This window comes from Synchiropus splendidus, chromosome 6 (assembly GCF_027744825.2).
Source record: "Synchiropus splendidus isolate RoL2022-P1 chromosome 6, RoL_Sspl_1.0, whole genome shotgun sequence".
NCBI classification, from domain to species: domain Eukaryota; kingdom Metazoa; phylum Chordata; class Actinopteri; order Syngnathiformes; family Callionymidae; genus Synchiropus; species Synchiropus splendidus.
In genome coordinates, this window is record NC_071339.1 from 13,503,199 (window position 1) to 13,531,129 (window position 27,931).

General features: G+C 43.5%; 4 protein-coding genes across 5 annotated transcripts; 3 read left to right on the plus strand and 1 right to left on the minus strand.

The window, feature by feature from the left end:
- Window positions 1-87: 87 nt before the first annotated feature.
- On the plus strand, window positions 88-9,564 carry LOC128760254 (myosin heavy chain, fast skeletal muscle-like). Of its 2 annotated transcripts, none has more exons than XM_053867466.1 (40): window positions 88-143; window positions 318-533; window positions 613-756; window positions 847-1,003; window positions 1,078-1,105; window positions 1,181-1,292; window positions 1,367-1,459; window positions 1,541-1,604; window positions 1,675-1,773; window positions 1,848-1,951; window positions 2,139-2,277; window positions 2,347-2,465; window positions 2,542-2,691; window positions 2,773-2,943; window positions 3,021-3,327; window positions 3,401-3,474; window positions 3,540-3,627; window positions 3,705-3,822; window positions 3,903-4,026; window positions 4,103-4,239; window positions 4,322-4,577; window positions 4,652-4,894; window positions 4,972-5,148; window positions 5,226-5,371; window positions 5,444-5,534; window positions 5,601-5,990; window positions 6,053-6,179; window positions 6,242-6,360; window positions 6,467-6,663; window positions 6,744-6,927; window positions 6,992-7,157; window positions 7,457-7,581; window positions 7,652-7,960; window positions 8,026-8,229; window positions 8,305-8,430; window positions 8,610-8,780; window positions 8,857-8,961; window positions 9,027-9,122; window positions 9,182-9,313; window positions 9,417-9,564. In XM_053867466.1, the coding sequence occupies exons 2-40, from the start codon at window positions 330-332 to the stop codon at window positions 9,435-9,437; spliced, it is 5,817 nt and encodes a 1,938-aa protein (XP_053723441.1). In that variant the 5' UTR covers window positions 88-143; window positions 318-329; the 3' UTR covers window positions 9,438-9,564. The 2 variants fall into 2 exon arrangements, with proteins under 2 accessions (XP_053723441.1, XP_053723443.1); XM_053867468.1 differs by having other exon boundaries at window positions 3,404-3,474.
- A 1,006-nt stretch (window positions 9,565-10,570) lies between these two features.
- p4htmb (prolyl 4-hydroxylase, transmembrane b) lies at window positions 10,571-16,318 on the plus strand. The gene is made up of 9 exons (XM_053868260.1): window positions 10,571-11,376; window positions 11,446-11,527; window positions 12,879-13,069; window positions 13,146-13,242; window positions 13,326-13,488; window positions 13,547-13,732; window positions 13,864-13,954; window positions 14,094-14,217; window positions 15,299-16,318. Exons 1-9 carry the CDS (start codon window positions 11,053-11,055, stop codon window positions 15,523-15,525), a joined length of 1,485 nt encoding a protein of 494 aa, XP_053724235.1. The 5' UTR covers window positions 10,571-11,052; the 3' UTR covers window positions 15,526-16,318.
- Window positions 16,319-16,909: 591 nt separating this feature from the next.
- slc26a6l (solute carrier family 26 member 6, like) lies at window positions 16,910-23,323 on the minus strand. Its single transcript, XM_053867843.1, has 19 exons — window positions 23,190-23,323; window positions 22,714-22,853; window positions 22,531-22,641; window positions 22,291-22,466; window positions 22,043-22,207; window positions 21,207-21,359; window positions 20,838-20,920; window positions 20,618-20,765; window positions 20,433-20,546; window positions 19,322-19,399; window positions 19,130-19,225; window positions 18,950-19,056; window positions 18,655-18,724; window positions 18,487-18,579; window positions 18,286-18,396; window positions 17,802-18,203; window positions 17,487-17,541; window positions 17,087-17,232; window positions 16,910-16,936 (listed from the first exon to the last, which is right to left on the minus strand). Exons 1-19 carry the CDS (start codon window positions 23,321-23,323, stop codon window positions 16,910-16,912), a joined length of 2,409 nt encoding a protein of 802 aa, XP_053723818.1.
- A 665-nt stretch (window positions 23,324-23,988) lies between these two features.
- kbtbd12 (kelch repeat and BTB (POZ) domain containing 12) lies at window positions 23,989-27,413 on the plus strand. Its single transcript, XM_053867684.1, has 6 exons — window positions 23,989-24,125; window positions 24,568-25,684; window positions 25,755-26,025; window positions 26,182-26,332; window positions 26,434-26,631; window positions 26,718-27,413. Exons 2-6 carry the CDS (start codon window positions 24,612-24,614, stop codon window positions 26,885-26,887), a joined length of 1,863 nt encoding a protein of 620 aa, XP_053723659.1. The 5' UTR covers window positions 23,989-24,125; window positions 24,568-24,611; the 3' UTR covers window positions 26,888-27,413.
- Window positions 27,414-27,931: the final 518 nt, after the last annotated feature.

Sequence of the window (27,931 nt, forward strand, 5' to 3'; positions counted from 1 at the left end):
TGTATTGCTTGTTATTTCAGTGGACAAAAATTAGCCATTGTTGTTTTGTGAGAAATAAACTGATGATACAAAATTCTACCAATTTCCAGAAGTCTGCGCTGAAGTCTCAACTCAGAAGCCTCTGTTGACTTGGTGTCCTTAAGGTATGCTACATTGAGCTGTTGACTCGTCTTTATATTTAATTATATTTCACAGTTATCAAACATGCATGGATCCTTGGATTCCATCTGAGCAAGAATTGTTATTTTTTTGAATGGACGGATGTTGCACTCTTCTGTCATAAAAGCTAACAAATATTGTTTTGTTTCTCTATGCAGTAAAGGGCCATCATGAGTGCCGATCCAGAAATGGAGTGTTTCGGCCCGGCGGCCGTTTACCTCCGGAAGCCAGAGAGGGAGCGAATCGAGGCTCAGAACACACCGTTTGATGCGAAAACGGCTTACTTTGTGACTGAGCCCACTGAGATGTACCTGAAGGGTAAACTGGTGAAGCGGGAAGGTGGTAAAGCCACTGTGGAGACTCTGGGTGGAAAAGTGAGTCACAAATCCAGCACCTCCATCACACTGAAATACAGACAGGAGCGTGTCTGACACTCCTTCCTGTTTATGGCAGAGCATCACCGTCAAAGAAGATGAAGTCTTCCCCATGAACCCGCCGAAGTTTGACAAGATTGAGGACATGGCCATGATGACCCACCTCAGCGAGCCGTCTGTGCTGTATAACCTCAAAGAGCGTTACGCAGCATGGATGATCTATGTGAGACAACTTGATATGTACTTGGTTAAACATTGTCCATCGTAGTTGAAGAGTTTATCTCAGACAGAAATGTCCTCCCTCTGACAACAGACCTACTCAGGGCTGTTCTGCGTGACTGTGAACCCCTACAAGTGGCTCCCAGTCTACGACTCAGTGGTTGTAGCAGGATACAGAGGCAAGAAGAGGATTGAGGCTCCGCCCCACATCTTCTCCATCTCTGATAACGCCTATCAGTTCATGCTCCAAGGTGATGAATCAGATTTGAAACTGCAACCAGACACAATTTGTCCAAATCACGTGACATTAATGATCTCTTTTCAGATCGTGAGAATCAGTCCATCCTTATCACGTAGGTTTTTATCATTTATATGGTTTGATGAGAAAACAACCTCCATTAAGCTCATTTTATTTATTTCATGCACAGTGGAGAATCTGGTGCAGGAAAGACTGTCAACACCAAGCGTGTCATTCAGTACTTTGCAACAATTGCAGTGTCTTCTGGGGCAAAGAAAGAGCATACTCCTGGCAAAATGCAGGCAAGAGGACCAGCTGTGGATATTGAAATGTATAGTGTGATCTAGACATTTACTGTGATACGTTTGAACTCCAGGGGTCACTCGAAGACCAAATCATTGCAGCTAACCCTCTGCTAGAAGCATACGGGAATGCCAAGACCGTGAGGAATGACAATTCTTCTCGTTTCGTAAGTTTGAAACAGTTGAAATCATTCACATCATATTCTGCAACAAAGATTTATTTCATGGTTGAACTCTGTCATGTTCAGGGAAAGTTCATCAGAATTCACTTCGGATCTACTGGAAAACTGGCTTCAGCAGATATTGAGACATGTAAATGTTCAAGGTCCAGATCCAAGCCTGTGGATCCAATGTTTCTCAACTACCTCTTTGTCCCAAACAGATCTGCTGGAGAAGTCTCGCGTGACCTTCCAGCTGTCAGCTGAGAGGAGCTACCACATCTTCTATCAGCTCATGACTGGACACAAACCTGAACTCATAGGTGCAGTGAAGTCATTTTTACAACATTAGCTTTCAAGTGATATACAAGTCCATTGTTTTTTTTTAATCTTTCAGAGGCTCTCCTCATCACCAAAAATCCATATGACTACCACATGATCAGTCAGGGGGAAATCACAGTCAAGAGTATCAATGACGTTGAAGAATTCATCGCTACTGATGTAAGTACAGCTGCTAGTGTTTTGGTATTACTAACATTACCCTCCAGTTGGCACTTGACTTGGCTCAAAATCGATAGCTTCACATCTTCAAAACTTCAATTTAATCACAACAAAACATCTTACACAGCTGGGTTATTGAATGTTGATGCAGTAAGCAATAGAGGTATTTTTTTCTTTTCCCCCTCAGACTGCGATTGACATTCTGGGTTTCAACGCAGAAGAGAAAGCCAGCATGTACAAGCTGACTGGAGCTGTGATGCACCACGGAAACATGAAGTTCAAGCAGAAGCAACGTGAAGAGCAGGCTGAGCCTGATGGCACTGAAGGTCAGGTTTTGAAATTTAACAAAATGTTACTGAATTACTGACATATACGTGTGTTTGTTTTCCTTCCAGTTGCTGATAAAATCGCATACCTCATGGGCCTGAACTCTGCTGATTTGCTTAAAGCTCTGTGCTATCCCAGAGTCAAAGTTGGGAATGAGTTTGTGACCAAAGGCCAAACTGTTCCCCAGGTAAGCATTTTTAAAACCAATGTTAAGATTTCAAGTACAATATCCTGCATTTGTTCACATATTTACCAACTTTCAGGTTCACAATAGTGTCATGGCTCTCAGCAAGTCCGTCTACGAGAAGATGTTCTTGTGGATGGTGGTCAGGATCAACGAGATGCTGGACACCAAACAGCCCAGAAGCTTCTTCATTGGTGTGCTGGATATTGCCGGCTTCGAAATCTTTGATGTAGGTGACCTTTAATTTCAGCACGTAAACAATGTTAAAATGTGTGTGCTGCGACTGACGACTTGATTTGAAATCTCTTAGTTCAACAGCTTGGAGCAGCTGTGCATCAACTTCACTAACGAAAAGCTGCAACAGTTTTTCAACCACCACATGTTCGTCCTGGAGCAAGAAGAGTACAAGAAAGAGGGAATTGAATGGGAGTTCATTGACTTCGGTATGGACCTGGCTGCCTGCATTGAGCTGATAGAGAAGGTACCTGCAGAAACAGTGTCTGTTGGAACATGTTACTTTGACCTTCTCTACTGACATCATTGTTCACTGTCCGACAGCCAATGGGGATCTTCTCCATCCTTGAAGAGGAGTGTATGTTCCCCAAGGCAACAGACATGACCTTCAAAAACAAACTCTATGACCAACATATTGGCAAAAGTGCTCCCTTCCAGAAGCCCAAGGCTACTAAAGGCAAAGCCGAGGCCCACTTTTCTCTCATCCACTATGCTGGTACAGTTGACTACAATGTCAATGGCTGGCTGGATAAGAACAAGGATCCCCTGAACGACTCAGTTGTTCAGCTCTACCAGAAGTCCTCGGCAAAATTGCTGAGTCATCTCTATGCATCACATAGCTCTGGTGACGGTAGGTACCTACCTATTTGAAAATAGTATACCTGTACAAATGGCAATGAAAATTGTTAACAATTCCATTCCAGCAGATTCTGGCGGTGGCAAAAAGGGTGGCAAGAAGAAGGGTGGGTCATTTCAGACAGTGTCTGCCCTCTTCAGGGTGAGTAAAGCAATATATTACTCTACTGGTTCAAATAGTAAATTCAAAATCTATTCATATTTCAGGAAAATTTGGGGAAGCTAATGACCAACTTAAGGAGCACTCATCCTCACTTTGTGCGTTGCCTGATTCCAAATGAATCAAAAACTCCAGGTAGCACTCAGCCTCGGCTAGATTAATGGACTCAGTGCAATAAAACTGAATCCTAAACAGAATGCAATATCTCAAAGGTCTGATGGAGAACTTCCTGGTCATCCACCAGCTGAGGTGTAACGGTGTGCTGGAGGGCATCAGGATCTGCAGGAAAGGTTTCCCCAGCAGAATCCTCTATGGTGACTTCAAGCAGAGGTGATTATTGAGGTTATTCTCTCATGTGCATCATGATCAAACTAAATCAAGCTATGTCACATCAATCCATCTCTGGTTAGATACAAAGTATTGAACGCCAGTGTCATTCCTGAGGGGCAATTCATTGACAACAAAAAGGCCTCAGAGAAACTCTTAGGATCCATAGATATTGACCGTTCCCAGTACAAATTTGGACACACAAAGGTAAATTGTTTTTTTTCGTGAAATATTGTTTTAGATAGTGTCATACATTCAATGATAAAATGTAAATATATCCAAGGTGTTCTTCAAAGCTGGTCTGTTGGGAACTCTGGAAGAGATGCGAGATGAAAAACTGGCTATTTTGGTCACGATGACTCAAGCCTTATGTAGGGGTTTCCTGATGAGAAGAGAGTTTGCAAAGATGATGGAAAGGAGGTATGGCAGAGTTTTTTATTGATAGAAATTGGTAGAAAATACAAGACAACATAATGTTTTTGGTGCTATTCTTTCTTTACAGGGAGGCGATTTATTCCATCCAGTACAACATCCGCTCATTCATGAATGTCAAAACATGGCCATGGATGAAGCTGTACTTCAAGATCAAGCCTTTGCTCAAGAGTGCAGAGACAGAGAAGGAGATGGCCCAGATGAAAGAGGACTTTGAGAAGACCAAGGAGGAGCTAGCGAAGGCTCTGGCTAAGAAGAAGGAGCTGGAGGAGAAGATGGTTACTCTCCTGCAGGAGAAGAATGACTTGCAGATCCAGATTCAGTCTGTATGTTCCACCCAACAGTTCCATGTGATCCTTAAATATCACTGGACGTTCATTAAATTTCATTCACACTGTAGGAATGTGAAAACCTCTCTGATGCAGAGGAGAGGTGCGAAGGGCTCATCAAGGCCAAGATTCAGCTGGAGGCCAAAGTCAAAGAGACGGCTGAGAGGCTGGAGGATGAGGAGGAAGTCAATGCTGAGCTGACTGCAAAGAAGAGAAAGCTGGAAGACGAGTGCTCCGAGTTGAAGAAAGACATCGATGACCTGGAGCTCACTCTGGCCAAAGTGGAGAAAGAGAAGCATGCCACTGAGAACAAGGTACTTCTTGACATGACTTATGGACCACAAAAAGACCTTCTGCATAGAAAAGTTATTTACCACTATCATCATGAAAGGTTAAAAACCTGGTGGAAGAAATGGCTTCTCAAGATGAGACCATTGCCAAACTGACCAAGGAGAGGAAAGCCCTCCAAGAGGCCCATCAGCAAACTCTCGATGACCTTCAGGCAGAGGAGGACAAAGTCAACACTCTGACCAAGGCCAAGACCAAGCTGGAGCAGCAAGTGGATGATGTATGAAACAAACACACAATAATCATAATGGAGGTGGCCTATGTTAAATCATCTAACCAACACTTCCATTGAATCAGCTTGAAGGTTCCCTGGAACAGGAGAAGAAGCTTCGCATGGATCTTGAACGGGCTAAAAGGAAGCTGGAGGGAGACCTGAAACTGGCTCATGAAACGATTATGGATCTGGAGAACGACAAGCAGCAGTCTGATGAGAAAATCAAGAAGTAGGAACACGTTTTTTTTAATGTACAAGTGAAGGACAAAAAGTGAACAAATCTCCTATAACCCCGCCGCAGGAAGGACTTTGAAATGAGTCAGCTTCTCAGCAGAATTGAGGATGAGCAGTTACTTTCTGTTCAACTTCAGAAAAAAATTAAAGAGCTTCAGGTTAGTAATGAAATATAATATTAATAGTTCATTACATTTGACTTTCAACAATGACTGTATTATCAGGCTCGCATTGAAGAGCTGGAGGAAGAGATCGAGGCTGAGCGGGCAGCCAGAGCCAAGGTGGAGAAGCAGAGGTCTGATCTCTCCAGGGAACTTGAAGAGATCAGTGAGCGTCTGGAAGAAGCTGGCGGAGCAACTTCTGTTCAGATTGAGATGAACAAGAAGCGCGAGGCTGAGTTCCAAAGGCTCCGACGTGATCTTGAAGAGTCCACGCTGCAGCACGAGGCCACTGCCGCGGCTCTCCGTAAGAAGCAGGCGGACAGTGTGGCAGAGCTGGGAGAACAGATCGATAACCTCCAGCGAGTCAAACAGAAGCTGGAGAAAGAAAAGAGTGAATACAAGATGGAGATCGACGACCTCAGCAGCAACATGGAGAATGTTGCAAAGGCTAAGGTAAAGACAAACGCAACTGGGTTTTATACAGCTCTATTGGACCTATATTATTTGCATTTCAGGCCAATCTTGAGAAAATGTGCAGAACTCTTGAGGATCAACTGAGTGAGCTAAAATCCAAGAATGACGAACATGTGCGACAGCTGAATGATGTCAACGTACAAAAGGCAAGACTGCAAACAGAAAATGGTGAGAACTTTTTCTTCCCGAAACATTTGAAGTTTGTGGACTGACAGAGCATTTCACTTCAGGTGAAATCAGCCGCCAACTGGAGGAGAAAGAAGCCCTAATTTCACAGTTGTCAAGGAGCAAGCAGGCCTACACCCAGCAGATCGACGAGTTAAAAAGACACCTTGAAGAAGAAGTTAAAGTATGTGAGCACAATGAATGAAACTTCTACCAGACACACAGTGTCATACAGAAAGAGAAAATGGCTTGAAAATTGTGAATGAAGAAATATATTTCCATTTCACCAGGCCAAGAACGCGCTGGCTCATTCTGTTCAGTCAGCTCGTCACGACTGTGACCTGCTTAGAGAGCAGTATGAAGAAGAGCAGGAGGCTAAGTGTGAGCTCCAGCGTGCCATGTCCAAGGCCAACAGTGAGGTGGCTCAGTGGAGAACCAAGTATGAGACTGATGCCATTCAGCGCACTGAGGAACTGGAGGAAGCAAAGTAGGTGTAACACAGGCCAGGCTCAGCTATGCCGATGAACAACATAGAAAATTCAGTCACTTAATACATGACTTGGACAGGAAAAAGCTCGCGCAGCGGCTCCAGGACGCAGAGGAGTCCATTGAGGCGGTGAACGCCAAATGTGCCTCTCTGGAAAAGACCAAACAGAGGCTGCTTGGTGAAGTGGAGGACCTGATGATTGATGTGGAGAGAGCCAACGCACTCGCTGCCACCCTCGACAAGAAGCAGAGGAACTTTGATAAGGTCTGGAGACAGAGACTCCATTGACCACAGGTGAGCTGACACTCATCTTTGTGCTTGACATCAGGTTCTGGCAGAGTGGAAGCAGAAGTACGAGGAGAGCCAGGCAGAGCTGGAAGGATCCATGAAGGAGGCTCGTTCTATGAGCACTGAGCTGTTCAAGATGAAGAACTCATATGAGGAGGCTCTGGATCACCTGGAGACCTTGAAGAGGGAGAACAAGAACCTGCAACGTATGAAGTTCTTATTCAATTGTAAATAAGGATAAAAACGTGATGGCAGAGGACACAATTTAACTGCCCTCGAACAAATGCATTGCTTGAATGAGCCAGTGTTTTTAGCCATTTGCTTGAGGAGCCTGCCCTCTAGTGGAGATACAGTGGTGTACGGTTAAAAAAATATAAAGTCAAGCCTTGAATATCTTTGCGCAAACACAGTTCAAGTGAGGGGAATGGATTATTGGAAAAACAAGATGATTCAGATAACATCAATCTGAAGTCCAAAGTACTAATCATATTCCTGTGTTTCACAGAGGAGATATCTGATCTGACAGAGCAAATCGGAGAGAGTGGTAAGACAATTCACGAACTTGAGAAAGGGAAAAAGACAGTTGAGATTGAGAAGTCTGAACTCCAGACTTCTCTTGAGGAGGCAGAGGTAAGGGAAGAGCATCAGTTGTGGTGAGACTTGTCAATACCCACTCTTTCGTGTACTTCTTGTCACCAAGGCCACTCTGGAGCATGAAGAGTCCAAGATTCTCCGTGTTCAGCTTGAACTGACCCAAGTCAAGGGTGAAATCGACAGGAAACTGGCAGAGAAGGATGAGGAGATTGACCAGATCAAGAGGAACAGTCAGCGGGTCATTGAGACCATGCAGAGCACTTTGGATGCTGAGGTCAGGAGCAGAAATGATGCCCTGAGGATCAAGAAGAAGATGGAGGGAGACCTGAATGAGATGGAGATTCAGCTGAGCCACGCCAACCGCCAGGCTGCTGAAGCTCAGAAGCAGCTGAGGAACGTCCAGGGACAACTCAAGGTAATAAAAAATAGACGACTTGTTATCATTTGTTCTGAATGAATCACTTATAAACATCCACTCAGGATTTGCAACTACACCTCGATGATGCTATTAGAGGTCAGGATGAAATGAAGGAGCAGGTGGCCATGGTGGAGCGCAGGAACAACCTGATGATGGCTGAGATCGAGGAGCTGAGAGCTGCTCTGGAACAAACTGAGAGAAGCCGCAAAGTGGCTGAACAGGAGCTGGTGGATGCCAGTGAGCGCGTGGGACTTCTCCACTCACAGGTTTAAAAGCTTAAGACACATTTAAGTACAACAGATGACAAGGCAAAGTACAAGTGTGGACCTTTCTGCATGTAGAATACAAGTCTCATCAATACAAAGAAGAAGTTGGAGGCTGATCTCATCCAGATCCAAGGCGAAGTTGAAGATGCTGTCCAGGAAGCAAGAAATGCTGAAGAGAAGGCCAAGAAAGCCATCACTGATGTGAGCTCTTCTTTTTCATCAGTAGACTACACTTAAACATCAAACACATCTTGCAGCTTCGGCTCTTAATGTCATTCTTATTGAAGTCTGATGACGGAATCAGAGTCATGTAGTTGTGAAGAGAAAATTGAAAGTCGAAAATCATCCCTGTAAAACATCTTTTGTTTTCAAAATGACAGGCTGCCATGATGGCAGAAGAGCTAAAGAAGGAGCAGGACACCAGCTCCCATTTGGAGAGGATGAAGAAGAACCTGGACGTGACAGTTAAGGACCTGCAGCACCGCCTGGACGAGGCTGAGAATCTGGCCATGAAGGGAGGCAAGAAGCAGCTCCAGAAGCTGGAGGCTCGCGTGAGTGTCTCAACATGTTCAAAGAACACTACAGTGCAACAGATGTTCATTAGTGTTGTGTTTCTACCGCTCCAAGGTCCGTGAATTGGAGTCAGAGTTTGATGCTGAACAGAGGCGCTGCGCGGAGGCTGTTAAAGGCGTGAGAAAATATGAGAGAAGAGTAAAGGAGCTAACCTATCAGGTACATGTCAGCTACATTAACAAAGGTTATAAAACAATGAGTCTACATGTTTTAATTCCACACAGACTGAGGAGGACAAAAAGAACATTATGAGACTTCAAGATCTTGTGGACAAGTTGCAGCTAAAAGTGAAGGCGTATAAGAGACAGTCAGAGGATGCTGTGAGTAAACCAGATGAAATAATTCTGCGAAAAGTTTTGGCTAAGTATGGTATCCACAGGAGGAGCAGGCCAACACTCACCTGACCAGGTACAGGAAGGTGCAGCACGAGATGGAGGAAGCTCAGGAGCGCGCCGACATCGCCGAGTCCCAGGTCAACAAGCTGAGGGCCAAGAGCCGCGAGATTGTAAAGGTAAAACACTTCGCTCATACATATATACACATACTTGTTAAGTTTATACAATAATACATTTTAGGGTGAATTAATAACTGTTTCATACATTTGGTTTCTGCAGACCAAAGACGCTGAGGAGTGAAGGGGAATGTGCAAATCTCAAGTCACAAGGAGCCATACAATATGACCCTCCTGGGACTTGGACGCAGAGCCGCATTTCAAGAGTGTAACTCTGAAAAGGCAATAAAAAGTGACTAGTCCATGATACAGTCCAGTGTCTGTCTCAGTGTCCGTGCGAGAACAAAAACTTTCATCATTCAAATCAAAATCATTGAATTAAGCAGGATATAAATTGGTCGTCACATTCACTAGGAAATATCCTTTGAATTGGCGAGCAAGGCCTTCTTTCTATGGACTTTTTTATTTCTTTTCTATCCAAATTCATGGGGGAAAAATGAAGAAAAAAAATGATAATAACTTCTTGACTGTTATCACTTGTGATAAAAATCGATGCCCCACAAATACAACGGACAAGTAGATTCAAAGATTTAGACAGCCTCATATTTTTCTATCATATTTTTCTAACAAGGAACTCTAATAACAATAACAACAACAATAATAATGGTTTAACTTTCAGCACGGACAAAGAACGAGGACATGACATATTGTCTTACCAAGCTAACATTAGCTAAACTTAGCATGACATTAGCGCGATCATATTCAAATTAATGACAACATAAAACATGAAAAGAGCCTGACAAACAATACAAACCTTGCCAGCTTAAGGTTATTTAAGGATTAGATTGTCCCTTTACATTTTTATAAATGCATTTAGGACCTTTCATGAAACTTAGTTTGTATGTTTACCGGAAGTCTTTTGCAGTCCTGCCAAAATAAAAGAACTTGCGGTCGATACAGACGTTATAAATGGACTGCATTATTGTTCTTGGTGACATAATTATTGGAAAGGAATGACAACAAAATAGAACAGCAGCCAAAACAACCGAATGGTTCAAGAGAAGATCAGATGCGGGAGTTGAAACAGCACTAGGCAAAAATATTTGCGAGACAATTGAAGGCTGAAAAAACAGGAAACGGTGAAGAAAGTCAATCTATAACATTGCGAATATTGACAAGAACAGTATTGAAAGTACGACTAAATGAACAGTAAAGATTTTCTTAGCTGTTTTTTATTCATTCCACACAGTAAAGGTGACGGTTGACAAAGGAAAAACGTGGGAAATGTTCGTGGTGACAGAGGAGCCAGAGTGTGTTGTCATCACGTGACGCTGTCACTGGATTTTATGGAGGGGGCTAAGTGAGTGTATGGTTCGAGGGCAGTAGAGGTCAGCATTGCATGCTAGACTGCACAAACTGAAGCGTGAATTGTTGTGGCAACTGTGTGTCTGAACGCCGCGGCTCCGATGAAGACCAGACTGCGCTGTTTGTGCTCGCTCCAGCGCGTCTCCCGCAGACAGGAGCAGGTTTCTTCACCACATCAGATGCGCATTGCGCTCGGCGGCGGAGTGAATTGCCTTTGACTGCGGACTCTCCTGCCGTGAGTTCAACATCGAGAGTGACTTATACAGCCTTGAATGCGGCGTTCAAGTATGAATCCAGGTCGGAGTTCTGCTGCGCCACCACTTGACTGCGGGGCGATGCTTCAGGTTCGGATCGTTCCTCTGCGAAGACAGTGAAACTGGGAAACCAAATGGACAATATTCAGCGCGAAACGTGAAATCTCGGGGGGGAGGGATATGAGTGACCACACGGGAGGCGAGAAGGAGCAAACCACCGGGACGCAGGCGACCTTGCGGTTGCGGCGGAAGAGCGAGCGTCTCTCCGGACAGAAGAGCAGCGTGTGCTCTCGGTCTTACTTCGTAGTGGTGATGGTGTTTTTCCACCTTTACATCATCAACGTGATCGCGCTGCTGTTCTACGTGCACTACAGCAACGGACAGGAGGATGTCGGCCGGGGTCCGGACCCCCCCGGCTACCAGCCCGACCCTGAATATCGCCGACCTCCACCCACGCCCGATCCCCCGCGTGACGTTTCTCTCATCCGCGTGGAGGGCATCAGGGTGAGTGCGACGCCAACTTAGCTCCCGCACACCTGCAGAGCATTACACGCTCCGTCTGTTTTTCCTCAGGTGGGGCATGTGCAGAAGATTTCTCTGGTGCCAGATCAAGTGCATGAGATGAAAACCCTGAGTCTGAAGCCGCTGCTGTTCGGTATGGGCAAAACTGAACAACTAAACAATACTGAAAATGACATAATCTGAAGACTGTCTTTGTCATCATTCCGTCCTCAACTTTCTGGGTCATGACTGTGACCAGACTTCAGAGATTTAGTCAATGATAAGACTGTTCTGCTCTAGTGGCGAAATGAACTTTTAAAATCGCCTGGTAAATGGATCATATGGAGTTCTGTTACTGCTGGAGCTTGGATATACACCATCAGTGATGCCAGTGATGGGTTACTTAATGGCAAGTTCAAAGCCAGTGAGTCAGTCAGATTGAAGTCAATGTAGGCTTTTATATTTGCTTTCTTATACTGAGTCATACATGAGCTTGATACCATGTGTGGGACACATCAGTCACATGTTCAGCGTGTGGCCAGCAGCCCAATGTAAAACATCGGTGGAGTGAGGAGAGATATGTGCGACAAGCTGAAAATAGTAATTTTTTGTGCTACATTTGGAGCAGGACGAAACAAGTGCTCATCACTACAGAACCACCAACCCCCGACCCCAAAACGTTTTTAACACTTAATGAAGTTTATGTTCCATTCAGTTACTTGCATAGATAAGGTTTAAAATCACATCTCCGCCTGAACTTGCCACAGATCTGCTCATGCTGGCTGCTAACTAACCAGGCCCAGGGTTGGACTTGGTGGTTCTGCCGCGGGGACTCTCTTGGATGAAACAGTACTGATGTTCTTCCATCTCTTGAAGGTCGCAAATAAATTCCTTTGTCAGCGCTATGGAGTACAGAGACTCCAACTATTGCTTGCCTGCAGCTACTGCCTCCAGGTGGCCAGCACTAGACGTGACACTCTGAGGCTTTGTACGCCTACTGGACAGGCACTTCAAAAACACCTATCACTTTGTTTTGTAAATTTGATGTACGTTTTTGAAAATTACGTTAAGTATTTATATTAGAATAAATTCAAAATGGTTCCTATTTGTGACTCTTGCAGGAATTTTAGTTCCAATGTGTCAATACACTATGTCAACATAAAATATCAGCTCTGCATTCATGAAGCATGAAAACACAACCCCAAAATCGCCATGGAATTTTTTTTTTAGATGTTTTCAGCAGCTGCTAGAGAAATCAGTAAAATATCTAAGTTACTTTTTAGTAATCAGATTACTTTTTCAAAGAGACAATACTGTGGCAACACTGTCACCAGACACCCATGTGACTCTGGTCTGGCAGAGAATGGATTAGTGGAGAGCAACCGCCACTTGTTTATTAAAAAAAAATTGCAAAACTTGCATAAGTTCCTTATATATATGAGAGAGAGAGAAAGATGTAAAAAATGTTTTTTTTTGCTTCTCCATTTGTGTGTGTTCTCTCGCAGAGATCCCAGACTTCCTGTCGGACGATGAGTGCCGTGTTGTGATGCAGCTGGCGCAGCTGAAAGGTCTGATGGAGAGTCAGCTAATGGTGCAGGACGATCAGGAAGACCTGGTGAAGGAGCTCAATCTTAGCCCGGAGGAAATCTTCAACCTCCTTGATATCAACCAGGATGGACAGTTGCAGCTGCACGAGGTGTATGTCAGAGTGTGGATGATGACTTGCTGTTTTGACTAGCGGCGATGCACTTATCATCCGGTGCCCCCAACAGATCCTGACTCATTCTCGAGTGAGGGACGGAATCTGGCTCACACCTGAAAACCTGCGGGAAATCTATGTTGGTCTGAATGCGGACAAAGATGGAGATGGTAAGAGACTGGATCAGACTAATTCGCTCAGAATAATGGTTAAAAAGCTTACATTTAGTTAGTTTTTTTTCACTTCTGAACAGGCTTGTTAAGTTTAGAGGAGTTCAAACTCCTGAGCAACGATGCATTTCAGAGGTTTCTGCAGCAGCGAGGGGTAAAGAGAAGTCAGCTGGTGAGGAACAGCAGACACACCTGGCTCTACCAGGGTCATGGGGCGCACCAGGTCCTACAAGACATTAAAACAAGGTGAGCAAAATTTTGCTGGAAAAATGAACACCGTCTGACACAAAATGCTCTTATGAAGGGTGACAAAACTTACAAGGCTTCCAGCGACCTTGGTGGATCTCAGTGAGCCGCTCCAAGTGGTCCGGTATGAGGAGGGCGGTCACTACCACGCCCACCATGACAGTGGTCCGGTATATCCTGAGACCGCCTGTACACATACGCGAATAGCAGCCAACGTGTCCACGCCGTTTGAAACATCCTGCAGGTGTGTTGCTGCTGTGGCAACAACTGGCATGTTTCTGTGACTGAGAATTGTTTGTCACTTGTGTTTGTTGTTTGTGTTTGTATGTATGCACTATATGTGTGTGTCAATTTAAATCTGTGCTGCATATTTAGGTACATCACTGTTCTCTTCTACCTGAACTCTGTTGAGGGGGGCGGGGAGACCGCATTCCCTGTGGCAGACAACAGGACCTATGATGAAGTGGTGCGTAGTTGTCTGCGTCTCGGTCCCTGCTAATGTTTGTCATGTGGTGCATGTCACTTGTCACTTGAATCACTTGTTTTGTGCTGGGATGTGAAGGATGGAACGAAAGGTGAGGAGACTCAACAAAACTTTGTTTTAGTCTCTGATACAGAATGATGTCGACCTCATGGACACACGGAGACACTGCGACAAAAGTAATCTGAGGGTGAAACCAACCAAAGGGACCGCCGTCTTCTGGTACAACTACCTGTCAGACGGAAAAGGTACAACTATGGTTATGATGAATATTATTCAATAGTGCTTGCGATATTCAGAGGGTAAGCTGACCTGTCCAGGGTCTTGTTCTCCAGGTTGAGTACGCAAGGATGCCTATGCTCACAGAAGTTGAGAGATCTTTTTAAGTGGCGAATATTTTGGGTACTGACTTATGGGTTCAATGTTAAATATTAGTGATGGGTAGATGAGGTATCATGAAACAGTATTGAAGGGTGGATGAAACAGTGTCCTAAATTTCAGAGGCCACTAGATGGCGCTCTTGGTTTAGAAATGATGGTTTCTTTGAATGAATTGTTCAAGTCCCAACATTTTACAGCAGGACACTGTTTCATGAAACCTCATCAACCCTTCAATACCGTGTCATGAGAACTCCATCTACCCATCACTAATAAATATGAGAAAAAGGTACTTTGTTTAAATGTATTTCCTGAAACTTTGTTTATGCATTTATGTTGTGGGACAAGAATAGTGTGAAAATGAGCACTAGCATCGCCATCGGGAGGAAACTGACATCGGATTTGCCCTTTGCAACATGTGTTCTCACGTAGTCAGCCGTCGTATTAAAACAACAAAAACTTTCAAAAGCACGAATTTCAGGAGACTCTTGGCCTCATATCACTGCACCAAATTCGAGCGCCAGCAAGAGGCTAACCAGGCGCAAGCTAACCAGAGCAAACCGCAGACGAAACCAATGCTAATGGAGTTTATTGTTTTGTTCTGTTGTCGAAGACTGGAGCTTTCACCAGCTAGTAACCCACCTAGACCCCAGATACTCATTCTCTGGACTTGTAGTTGTTGAAATGAGGAGCCATCTGTCAGGTTATAGAATTCCGGTATTTAACAAGTGAAGATTGGATTCTATTCATTGTTCATTGAAATGGGAAAAAATATCTTATATTCAACACACACTGCCTTCTGTATTTTTAGAAGTTATTTATTTTGCTTTAAAAGTTGCGATGTTTTCTACACAGTGCTGTTCAGTATTATTGTTATTTAGTATGTTTGTGCAATTAATTAAAAACAAAAAAAAACAGTGACTTTTGTGTGCTCTCTTTTGGCTCTCAACAGGTTGGGTTGGAGAACAGGATGATTACGCGCTACATGGGGGCTGCGTTGTGACACATGGAACTAAATGGGTCGCCAATAAATGGATCAACATTGATCCTGACTACCAGCGACAGGCCCGCTACCAGCAATTGGTGTCACAACAGCCCGATGAAGAGGAGGATGATGATGATAAAGATGCAGCTCAGCACTCCGACATGCACATTTCCAATGTTCATATGGACCTGTAGCTCCTGAATTTCTCTCTTCCAGTCCAGTGAACAATGTCTTATAATGCGGTCAGCGTCGCCAGTGTGTTAAGATGCAACTTATTCAGGGAATGGTGTCGCACTGGGTTTATGCAAAGTTTTGTCCGTTTTAGATTCTTCTCAACTCTTTGGAATGTTGCACAATGTCAGTGTTGAATGGGTTGACAACCTCTCTTGCACGAGTTAGCTGCAGCCCTATGATGTTTGTTCCGTGATAAAACACAACTGCACCCGAAGTCAGCTCATGGCCACATTTCTGTCAAATTTGTTCTTGATGTCATGACCAAAAAGAGTTTACACGAAGAGTGTGACGCATGTTGTGTTGTCTCTATTCCTTAGAATTACTGTAGATGTCTGGCTAGTTGTTTGGGAAACAAAACAACAAATGGATTGAGTACAGTTGAAAAATTACATATATTTACTAGGTTATTGTTTCTGTTTTCATTATTTACTGTCTTGAAATTGCACTGTATTTATTTTTCTATATTAAATAAAATTTAAAATGAGTGTTCGCCAGCAGTCCTCCATGGTCAAACTAGTTCATTTTTATTAACCAAGCCTTCTATTGAATTAAATGACCTTTTCAAGGAAAATAAATATACATGTGTATGAAGTAACAACAACCAAAAATAGTGAAAAAGTGAATTTAATAATTAGTGTAAATCCCGGACTACATCGCACTGGAATAATAGCCCCACCCACTATTAAAGAAAATAGATGTTCACACGGTCTATAAGCCACGGGTGCAGTGGTGCTGTCTGCTCCGTAGAAAAGTCAGCGGTGCTTAAAAATAAATGAGGATCACTTCTAAACTACTTTTGAAAACGGTCCCCAGCATGGAGACTGACTCATGAAACAAACTTTGTTTTCGCCCGAGTGTCTGAAGTTCCGACATCACAGCCAGTCTCAGCTGCTGCTTCTTGTCTCCGGTCCTCCAGGAGACCGGCTCTGTGGGTGGAGCTGTGGACAGGCGGGCGAACATTGCATTTGGAGCACTTCAAAGTCAATAAAACGCCTGTGACTTCATCAGCTTGATGTGACAAGGCTCAATATGTTGGCAGCATGATGCACTTTAGCCTGTAAAAATCCATATATCAGCTGCGTCATTGTATAAGCCGTAGGGTTCAGACCACGAGAAAAAAAAGTCTAGAAATTACGGTGCTTATTCTTTACACAAAATGCACATATGGAATCGCTATATGAGGAAGTAAGATCAAAGTCAAATATTGTTACAGTTGATACAGTTGAAGAGTCAATGTGTTGGTCGATATTTGGCAATCAATTATTCACCGTAGATGACAATAAATCCTAAAATCTGATGTCAGCCTTTGATGCAGGAGGGTGGTGTCAGGATGAGTTGAAGTTGCTACAGTTTTGTGTCAGTGTCCATGTTCTGAAATCACAAGACAGCTTGACTTCAGTCATTATTCCCAAACACAGATGTAGGCGAGTAGAATCATGCGTCTAGTAACAGTCTCTAAACACGTTTGAGAAATTTCCTTATTCTTCGACTGTTGGTAAAACTGTCAGAATTTCCACTCACCCAAGAAGGCTCGTATCTCGGGATAGAAGCAGCCCCTCGATGGTCAAGGCAGTGGAGAACAGCATCATGGACGGAGACAAAAAGATGCTCCTTAGTTATTGTTTCAGAGAAGAAGCCACCAAGTTCCAACTGTTCCACCACAGAAGCTGAAGAAAACAGGTGACAGAGAGGATACATAAAATGGCCAATTGCTGTGCAAGACTAGGTTCAAACAAGTATTTCCAAGTAAACACAAAAAATATATTTGTAATTGACACAATTTTCATGTGTCTAAGTCACGTTTGTCAAATGGACTTATGGCGAGGCATCACCTCACTTTCGTCGAAATATATTACAGTTTACACGATAATCCTTGAAAGCTTAAAATGTTTAACAAAGTGTTGATAGTTATATTACTTACTTTGACAACCAGCCATGTAGATATCTACATCAATTTCACTGAAATCCTTGAAAATCTGCAGAAGAAACACATGTTCTGTCGTAAGGACAACAGATGTGTAGCGATGATATCATGGTTTACGATCGTAATAAAAACATAATATTAATGAAACATTTTGGGTTGTTGCCCTAAATATGGACTGACAATGACATGACTTGTAAATAGAGATCCCTTATTGTCGCATCCTTGGTGAGTGACAGTGAAACTCCCACTTGTCCATCATTTGTCACAGTCCAAATGAACATCTTGTTATCTCCTGCCAACCATGGGACTTACATTTTTGATTGTCTTTATCGCCACCGTGTCAATGAAATTTGCCGTGGAGAGGTCAAGAATGATGGAGTGAATGTCCCACGTCCACTTGCCCAGGGACCCCAGAGACACTCGTTCCAGGTCTCGACTGAGGGTGTCCTCGCTGCTGGATCCTAGCGTGGTGGTGTCTCCGTCTTGCAGCTGAGACATCCATCCCAAGCTGTGACTCTCGGGGTCTCCTCCTTTCAGATACTCCCACCTGCAGCGTCCGTCTGGTGTTTGGCTGTTGGTCGGAACGACAAACACCGTCCCATTTTGTCTCTCAGTCCAAACCTGTGTGTCACCGCCGTCCAGACATGTGTCTCTCCAGTGCTCAGCCTCTTCCTCTACTGAGAACACAGGAGCGCATCTCTCCGCCTGTTGGTGCTTAAAAACAATGGAAGGCATGTCTTAAATAAACAGCTTGTTTAATAACTGTTTATACAGTATATGTCAGGGCGATAGATACCTCACGTTTAGCTTGTCTTTTAGCTCGTCTCTCTGCCCTCCTTTGTCTGCGTCTCTGCTTGGCCTCTTGTCTCCTCTTATAAAGGATCATTTTACTGATGTCAAGCCCACTCTGCATGACAAAAGGACAAATGAATTTACAGCGAAACAACAAATTATTTATATGTTTACGACAAGATCACACTTGAACACTTGAGCAAACCTTTTCTTTCAAGGCTTCCAAGTAAAGGTCTGCATTTGCAAAATATACTGTAGCAGATGATCGGAAAATGGTGACACCAGGGATCTCTTTTGCCTAAAAATAGTAAGAAAATAACTTGTCATGAATCTCAAAAACACTTTTTAATTGAGTATAAATGACGTCATTTACTTGTTGGTGTATCTCCATATCCACATAAAGTTCGGTTCCGGGAACATTTCCCAATACGGAGTAGGTTGGTCTGAGAAATTAAAAATCAAAATACTACGTTGCCGTGCATTTATGTTTCTAAAAAAAATAAATCTGAATGATATTATTTTTCAGTGATGTCGTAATGAAACACATGTGTACATACAATTCTAAATTTTAAATAAATTCTAAAAACATTTACTTCAACAAGCTGATACAGTATTAACTGGGACTCCATAAAACATAAGGAGTTAATCTGACAGAAGAACTGCCTTACAGCTGGGTTCTGAAGATGACAGTCAGAAGAGCAAAAGCAATGGATGCAGCAAGACCCAGATCTAGATTGAAGAGAATAGTCGCCACCCAAGTGACCAACCACAACACCTGGATGGAAGCACAATAACACTGATCAATATGGACAGAAGAGGACAATAGGAATCAATATTGACTGACTCACAAGATCAATCTTGTTGCTCCTCCACAGAGTAACAATGTCAGCATATTGCTTGAACATTCCCTTCAAATTTACAAAAACAATGGCGGCGAGAACAGCCTGAAACACAAAAAGTGCATGTTTAAAAAAAACAATAAAGTTTAAAATGGCCACGTAAGACACGGCTCCAAACGTTTACAGAAGCAGCAGACAAACCTTTGGCAGCTCCTGGAAAAGTGGTCCAAGTTTTAAAATTGTCACCAAAACTATCACAGCTGAAGCGACTCCAGCCATCTGGAAGATAATAAAGTTGTTGCTATATACAGTACGAGTGATGGGTAGATGGGGTTTCATGATGCAGTATTGAAGGGTTGATGAGGTTTCATGAAAGAGTGTCCTGATTTTCAGAGGCCACCAGATGGCGCTGTCTGCTGTAAAATGTTTGGACTTGAATAAGTCATTTCAAAACCAAGAGCGCCATCTAGTGGCCTCTGAAAATGACAACCCTGCAATACTGTTTCACGATATCTCATCGACTGTTACTGTCAATTGTATATGGAGAAGGAAACATGAATATGACATGCCTTCAGAATGCGTTTGTACTTGCAAAGAGAGCAAATTTATGATCAAATTATTTGTGTATCCCTGCGCATTTACAAAAACACAATTAGGTTCGGTTAAACTCATGTTTATTTGCGAGTGTGTCATGGCCCTTCTCACCATGCTTTTAGTTTTGCCAGCCACTTCCTGCTCCTGTTTGTGTTTTGTCCTCCTTGATAGTGTCTGGAGAGATCGGCAGCTACACCTAATCCCTATGAATGAACTGCTTCTTAAGGAGATGCTGGAGGTTGAAGCATCGCCAGGTCGTGAAGTTTCTACATGGCTGGACATGGACGGTTTTAGACTTTGTTCCGTCATATTTTTTAACTTCCTGGTATGTCGTGTTTTTGCCATAGTGCCTGAGATTTCTCGTAAGTTTGTTCTAACTTATGTTTCATGATCCTGATGTCCAAACTGGTTTACTGAACTTTTTGGATAACTTCGTGGACTTTGATCGCTGTGTTCGCACCATTGGTACGGCTCTTGGGTTTCCCTCACAGAGCGGAAATATTTGACACACAAGGTATAGAGTTTAGACTGAACTTGGCAATGATGATAAATTCAAGTTATGGTGACATTTATGGGCTTTAAGAAGCATGAATGAGGGTTGTTTTTAATAAAAAAAATTACGATTATGAAAATGACAAGCTTAGTTTCGGTTAACCTTTACAGAAGAGATTTTAGAAATTTATTTTATTTAGAAATATTTTTTGAAACAGCAACTCACTTGTGTTTTCCCTCCGGTGGTCTCCTGAATAAGACTTCGAGACATGGAGGCACAAACAGAGTAACACTGGAAAAATCCCCCTGCTGCATTGCTGAGACCCAGAGCCACCAGTTCCTGTCAACCCCAAAGACAACATCACTAACAGAACAGCTTCCCCCGCTGTACGACTCGAAGGGACCCGTCACCTGGTTGCTGTCCACTTTGTATCCATGCTTCAACGCAAATGTTTTCCCCAGGGAAATTGATATGGCGTACGCTACGAGGGCTATCGCGAAAGCATCCCCGGCAACCTCCCCAAAAATGCTCACATCTGGGACCTTGGGTGGACTGAGACTGAATAGGACATGCGGATCAATAAAGACGTCGACACACAAACAACGAATAAAGAGGGCAGTGTCGTCGTACCCACTGGGGATTTCACCAACAACTGGAACGGAGTAATTGTCACTCAAGTGGACACAGTTTGACAAGAAGGTCGCGGCAACGACCTACAACAGTGGAAGGCATACAGAGTATTAAGGCACCCAATTTGGCAACATTACTTATTAAAAGTTCAGTTAGCTATATGCTACACGTGGATCTAATCATTAGCCGGAGGCACTTTTTTTTTTTTTTGCTGCGGACAGCAGAAATTCAGAGGCCCTGTCTCTCCTGCTGACTCAGCTGCTTGTTTCCACTGCCGTTGTACTTTATCACTGCTGCAAGATCAGCATCAGCCCACAGCACCGAGGTAATAACACAAGCAGGCCAGAGCGTGTCCTCGCATCAACTGACTGTGATGAGCTCCACCGGGATGGGGACTGGCAGCTTCTGACTCAGGAAAGAGTTGAGCTCCTTTGCTGCAATGAGGAACGCCATGGAGACGAGACTGACAGCCAGGGTGGGGAGATGAGTTTGTGGCAGCAGGACGCAAACATCCATCAACGTCTGAAAATCAGGAACAGTTTGTGAGAATTGCTGACTTCAAAGAAATATATATATATATATATATATATATATATATATATATATATATTAGTGCTGTCAATTTAGTGTGTAAAACTAAATTTCGTGACATTTTTTTTCACGCGTTAAAAAATGTTATGCAATTATGAGTATCAAAGGTTCTTCATTTTGACTCATTTAGAGGCGTGTTATGCGTCTATTATTCATTTTTGAATTGCTGTATTGAGCTTAAGTGCCTATTTGAGACAGCCTTATTTTATTTCAGAAATGTATTTATTTAACTGAATCGTTGTATTTGTATTTATTTTATTTATTTAACTGTACTGCTGTTTGTTTTACATTTTTGAAGAAAGCTTTATTTTATTTCTTTAGCTGTATTGCAGTATTTGTTTTACATTTTTGAATAATGCACCTGGCATAACTGGTTTTTCGGATGTGCTTGACCTTTACTTTTGGATTTCATTTATGAAGCAGAGTTCACCAATAAAAAAATTGAAGTGACAAGTGGCATCAGCTATGTGAATCCAGCAAGTCCTTGGTCAACATTTGACAATAGTTGGTGTTTGAAAATAAAAGCAGGTCATGAGTATTAATTAAATTTGATCGGTTACTCTGTTGAGCAGGAGTCCATTCAAAACACTACCACTACTACTATTAGTACTCACATAAACCAGGGATAGTGGCCCGCTGAACCGTGTTGGTGACACACCGAAAATGTATTTGAGTTGTGCCACCACAGCGTGGGCAGCTGCCGCTGTTGTATATGCTCGAACAAGAGGTTCAGACAGATAAGTTCCCACAAAGCCAAACTTCACCAGACCAAGCACCACCTGTAAAATACAGGGATGAATTTACAGGTATTAGAGAGGACGGATGAAGGTCCAGACACAGTTGGTGTTTTCGCTAACCAGACCTGAATCAGTCCTCCCAGAACAGTGGTGGCAGCCGCCACTTGAACTCTGTATGAGTCACGGGAAGTTATATCAACCTCAGAGGTGATGTTGGTTCCGTTCATTATTCGGAAATTCACGTCTGGGGCAAGTCGCTCTGTCACACTTCCCACCATAATGCTGAGCACAGCGAATGTGCCTGAACAGAAAAAAAGCAGATTTGATCATCTAAATTTGTTTGAATAATGTCTTTTTAAACTCACCAATAGAAATGTGGCGTGACGTCCCAAAAAAGAAGTAGACCAGTGCCGGATAGAGGGATGTATAGAGCCCAAAAACAGGAGGCAAGGAGGCCAATAAAGCGTAAGCCATTCCTGATAAAGGCAGAGTTCTCCATCAGGTTTCCATTTCTTCAACACTTATCGAGGACATTTCAGATTTACCACCTTGTGGCAGGTGCATTATGCCGACACTGATGCCAGAGATCAGGTCGGGCATTCCGTAGTCCCAGATGGAGTATTTGGGAAACCAATACAAGACAGGCAAAATGCTCATCAAGCCATGCTTCAGTTTGGACAGTGAACATCTACAGGAAATAAAGAGCCAATTAGAGTACACGAGGAAAGTCCAGTAAAATAGATCAACTATGTGGCTGTGAATCAGAATCAGCTTTATTGCCAAGGTCAGTCGGGATCCCACCAACTAGGAAAGCGCTTGGGAATAACGTCCAGTCAGGAACAAACACATAATAATAATACAATAATAATAATATAAAATTATAATTAAATAAAACAGAATAAAACAAAACAAGTAACTAATAAATAAATAACAATGGCGGATCACAAATTCATCAGTCTGAAAAAGCTGTTCTTGTGACAGGAGGTTCTGGTCTGGATTGACCGTAGCCAGAGGGTTAACTCACCTGAAGGAGTCTCTGAGACGCACTTTAAGAGACTTGTGTGTGTCGGAGTATGGTTTCCTTGGTGTCAACTCTTCAAGTCGTAGTTCATCCAGAACTCTCCTCTCCACTTTAAATTTTACAGCTCTAGACGCCATGAAAATAATGTAGTGTGCAACCTCGATCAGCAGTAACTCTGATTCAGAGATGCTCTATTCGGTAGAATGGAGTCTCCAAGTCGTGGCTCTTGAACGGTAGAAGAGGTGTCAGTCAAAAAAAAGACCTAATGTTTAACTTGTTTAACTAATCAGGATGTTGGGAGGAGAGCAATGACACGTGAAACACTGATCACTTCAGAAGTAATGAACCTCTCACGGTGTGTAACCTTTGACTTTCAAGCCCAAAATAAGTGCTGTGTAGGCAGACACTTGCACAGTATGTCATTTTAAAACGTGGTGAACGGAAGTCTCGGTTCACTGTGGTGTTCAAAATACAACTGTGCACTGGTCCTTTAAGAAATGCTTGTCATGAAATCTGAATCCTTGCTGGGAGCAATCTTTCATCTCTGTCGTGCCAGGGCTGCCGGCACGTGACTGTGGCAAACTAACTGGTTAAGTCGAATGACCCTGTCAAGTGAGTCCACTGTCTATTCAGAAAAATAGATGAATGCAGTTTCCTGTGTTTCTTCTTGTCATACGAGAGCAGAAAAGACTTCATCCTTTGTTGTTGAGAAGTCTTGACCCACTTACTGCCTGTCATAACACAGTCTATTTTGGGATGAATAGCTCAGAGGGGCACTGGTGAGTGAACATAACTTTGTGCCCACGAGTTGGTCAGACGGTCTCTAACCCCCCGGTCAAGAATATCAGCATAAACATGACTGACTGGAATTTTAAAGAAAACATGGATATGAAAGGATCTTTTTAGTTTCCAACATAAACCAACAGGAGCACATCAGAGGTAAGAATTCACAATGAAAACTACATTTTACATGTTCTAACAGTGTAAACACTAGGGCTGGGATGATACAACCATAACTGTAAGCAGTTGATGTGCAATAACAACAAGGTTCTGACAGTAATATTTGCAGCGACTGAGAGCCTGCTTGATCACAGACCAATGTGCAGATGCAGCGAGAGAGAGAGACGCAGTGGGAGCTGGATTAAATAACCAATATCAAACTACTTTCCCCGAAGTTTTACAGCCCAGGACGACCATCCATCGCGTCTTGCTGCCGTCATAATCTGGGGACAAAATTGGTTCTGGGCAGCAATATTGATATTTTATATTAAAAAAACGACATATATGAGAATCAGTTTTTCCCCCAGCCCTAGTAAATACACCACTTTAACTAATTCATCACCACATCTCCACATTTATCATGACTTTTCTTTGTCTACAGGAAGAGCCAACTGCTGATCTAAACTTCTTGATTTTGACCTGAAAATGGATTTTACAGCAAAGCATAGCCTCACACTGCTGAAACAGTTAAGAAAGATGAGGGAGTCTGAACATTTGACAGACGTGGTGCTGGTTGCTGAGGGCGTCAGCTTCCCTTGTCACCGGGTGGTTTTGTCTGCTTTCAGCCCGTATTTCAGAGTCATGTTCACATGCGGCCTGCGTGAATGCAACAACAGAAATATTTTCCTGCGCGACACCTCAGCAGACAGTTTGGCTCTGCTCTTAAACTACATGTATTGCTCAGAACTTCCTCTCAACAATGACAACGTCCAAGGCGTCTCTATCGCAGCCTTTCTTCTGCAGATGGATGACGTCTTCACACGGTGCCAGCTGCATATGACTGAGAACATGGATGCCTCCAATTGCCTCGGTGTGTATTACTTTGCGCGAGATCTTGGTGCAGAGGAGCTAGCTGACCATGCTGAGCGCTTTCTAAGGCAGAACTTCGATCAAGTCTGCCAGAACGAGGAAGTGCTGGAGCTAGAGGCCCATCAGCTTGGAAGGCTCCTTGCCTCAGATGATCTCAATGTTTCAAGGGAGGAGACCATTCTGGATGTGGTCCTGCGCTGGGCAAAGCACGGCACCTTAATGGATGCAGAGGTGCGTTTGAGGCATCTTTCAGAGCTCCTCAGAAAGGTCCGCCTGCCTTTGATAAGCGCCGATTATCTGACTGAAACATTGAAGAGAAACACTGCCCTCTTGGCTGATGCGGAATGTCTGGAGATGTGGAATCAAGCTTTGGAGGTTGCTGCTATGCACCCATCAGCTGCAGCTAGGAAACTTAAACTGCGGTATGGGATGGAGACCACAGATCTGTTGCTCTGCATAGGCAATGACGACGGCGGAATAAGATCAAGATATGGCAACTATGGGGATCGCAGCTTTTGCTACGCCCCATCAACTGGTCGCACTTACTACATGACTTCACCACGATACTGTGAAGGACTAGGCTACGTATGCGCCGGAGTGGTCACTGAAGAGAATAAAATAATAGTGTCAGGAGAGGCCAGTGCCCGCAGATTGTCCCGCCAGAAGGACATGAACATCGACATCTACGGGTAAGATCAAGTGCATGCTCTCAAAGCCTTTCCAGAACTTGGTGATGATGCTGTTTTCTGCGATGAGTAGGTACAGAGTTGAGGCCCAGGGGACCTGGGAGCACCTGACTTCAGCTGAGTACCGGGACTCTTATGCTCTTGGATCCTTGGGTGACACGCTGTACCTTCTGGGTGGACTCATGAGGCTGAAAAACCAGTTTCTTATCACTAACTGCGTGGACCGATGGTCTTTGCAAGGAGGACCCTGGCGAAGCGCCGCCCCCCTGCCACTGCCTCTGGCGTACCACAGCGTCGTCAGATTAAACAACTGTCTGTACGTGATCGGTGGCCGAACCCCTCAGGTGAGGGGCAAGGGCCTACAACGCCTGTGGAAGTAGCTTTTGACTATTCGACTATCATTCTTAGTGCCTCAGTGAGACTCATACATTTGGCATTTCTGTGCCCTCTCTGCCTGCACCTGCTCTGCTGTGTCATGACTCTCCTTCTCTCTTGGCCAGTCGTACCGCTTGGACGAAGAGCCAGATCGTCTCAGTAACCGCATCCTGCAGTATAACCCAGAGACAAACACATGGACAGAGAATTGCCCAATGAAGTACTCCAAGTACCGCTGCAGTACTGTTGTCCTCCATGGTGAAATATTTGTTTTGGGTAAGATTTCTACTAATTTCTCTCAATGTTTAATGTCAGTTTTTATTTATGTTTGGAAATGAGTACTACGTGAAGTTTCTCTTTTTTCTTTTCCCTTTTAGGAGGCATTGGCTGTGAGGGAGTAGACAGAGGGCAGTCGCGTCACTGCCTGGATGCCGTGGAGATCTACAATCCAGAACAAGACTGCTGGAGAGAAGGACCTTCTCTTCCCTGCGCCCAGCTTTCACTGCGTACTAACGCCTCCAGTGCAGGTGTAGTCGGCGGAAAGATATACGTGTGTGGATACTACAAAGGAGCAGGTAAGCTCAAGCACCATGAGGCCTCAGCCTGCCCCACTTTTGTCGTACAAACTCTGACCTACATCTTTTGTATTTGAATCTCTCAGATCGCCATGATGACATAACCAAAGACATTCTGGAGCTGGACCCAAAAGAAAAGAGGTGGACCGTGGTGGGACGCCGGGTTCTCATGCATGACAACTATGACGTCTGCTTGGTAGCAAATCTCAATCCGAGAGGACTGATGTCCCCTCCTGCAGATCTCATCGACCAGTGAAAGCCATGGTGCTAAAATTAGAAGTCACTGGAAATGAATAACTGAAGCACTTTTATCCACACTGAAAGCACAATGTCTCTTTGTCTCTTAGCTGTCTACAGCGGTGGGTACATGAGGTATCATGAAATAGTATTGCAGGGTTGATGAAACAGTGTCCCAATTTTCAGAGGCCACTAGATGGCGCTCTTGGTTTAGAAATTATTTCCATTGGTTTCATTGAGTTGGATGTTGAAAATCCCAAAATTTTACAGCAGGTGTTGCCATATGGTGGCCTCTGATAGTCAGGACACCGCTTCATGAAATGGCATCTACCCATCACTAGCTGTCAATCTAAATGCAACGCAGAGTCACTACTCACTTTGGTAGCAAGCTTTACATTCAGGCATGACTTAATCGAATCCCTCGCAACCTGACGGATACGGCAGATGCAGGAAACAGCTTTTAACTTTTAATTTAAAAAAAAGTTATGTTTTTTTTCTCACCATATCCAGGTTGCCCACTTCGCGAACTTTTCTAATAAATGTTAGTACACCATGACTGTCACTCTGAAATAAACATTTGTGTGACCTCTAAACTTTTCATTGCATTAAAAACAAACAACAACAATCCAGTACTGAATGGTTTTTACGTCAAGCCAACATGGGAGTTGAAGGCCACAAGTTGGAACGTTTGTGTTGGTCTGGTGATGGAGCTGAACAACAGAATGAATTTTCTTGACGGCCATTATATGAAAAGTCTAGGAAAAATGTGCCAAACAACTTTGTGTTTTGAATATCCATTTGTTGAATGAGCATATTTATTCTCCAACATTACTATAGAGTGTTGTTTTTTTACACAGCCTTGCAGAAAAAAAAGACAAAGCTTGAGTGCAGCAATTGTGGTATTGGCCCTCATGGTCTCCTTATCATGACGCGGTTCTATTCTTCGACTGTAAATTGTTGCCTAGATAACCGTTAAAGTCCTCGGGTTTTCAGTATATTTGAAGTTTAGATTTTTGCCATGGCAGTAGATAAATGAAAGCATCAATGTGTAAACAAAAGGCAT

Bases quoted from the DNA above. Each gene is read 5' to 3' on its own strand.
- LOC128760254 (XM_053867466.1), top strand. From the start codon at position 330: ATGAGTGCCGATCCAGAAATGGAGTGTTTCGGCCCGGCGGCCGTTTAC. The intron at 3,628-3,704 runs GTAGCACTCAGC...AATATCTCAAAG, and splicing joins AAATGAATCAAAAACTCCAG to GTCTGATGGAGAACTTCCTG. The intron at 4,578-4,651 runs GTATGTTCCACC...TTCACACTGTAG, and splicing joins TGCAGATCCAGATTCAGTCT to GAATGTGAAAACCTCTCTGA.
- kbtbd12 (XM_053867684.1), top strand. From the start codon at position 24,612: ATGGATTTTACAGCAAAGCATAGCCTCACACTGCTGAAACAGTTAAGA. The intron at 26,026-26,181 runs GTGAGGGGCAAG...TCTCTTGGCCAG, and splicing joins TCGGTGGCCGAACCCCTCAG to TCGTACCGCTTGGACGAAGA. The intron at 26,632-26,717 runs GTAAGCTCAAGC...TGAATCTCTCAG, and splicing joins TGGATACTACAAAGGAGCAG to ATCGCCATGATGACATAACC.
- p4htmb (XM_053868260.1), top strand. From the start codon at position 11,053: ATGAGTGACCACACGGGAGGCGAGAAGGAGCAAACCACCGGGACGCAG. The intron at 13,489-13,546 runs GTGAGCAAAATT...GCTCTTATGAAG, and splicing joins CTACAAGACATTAAAACAAG to GGTGACAAAACTTACAAGGC. The intron at 14,218-15,298 runs GTACAACTATGG...GGCTCTCAACAG, and splicing joins CTACCTGTCAGACGGAAAAG to GTTGGGTTGGAGAACAGGAT.
- slc26a6l (XM_053867843.1), bottom strand. From the start codon at position 23,323: ATGGCGTCTAGAGCTGTAAAATTTAAAGTGGAGAGGAGAGTTCTGGAT. The intron at 22,854-23,189 runs GTGAGTTAACCC...TATTTCCTGTAG, and splicing joins CGTCTCAGAGACTCCTTCAG to ATGTTCACTGTCCAAACTGA. The intron at 18,397-18,486 runs GTTTGCTCAAGT...TTTGTCATGCAG, and splicing joins TGGAAGCCTTGAAAGAAAAG to AGTGGGCTTGACATCAGTAA.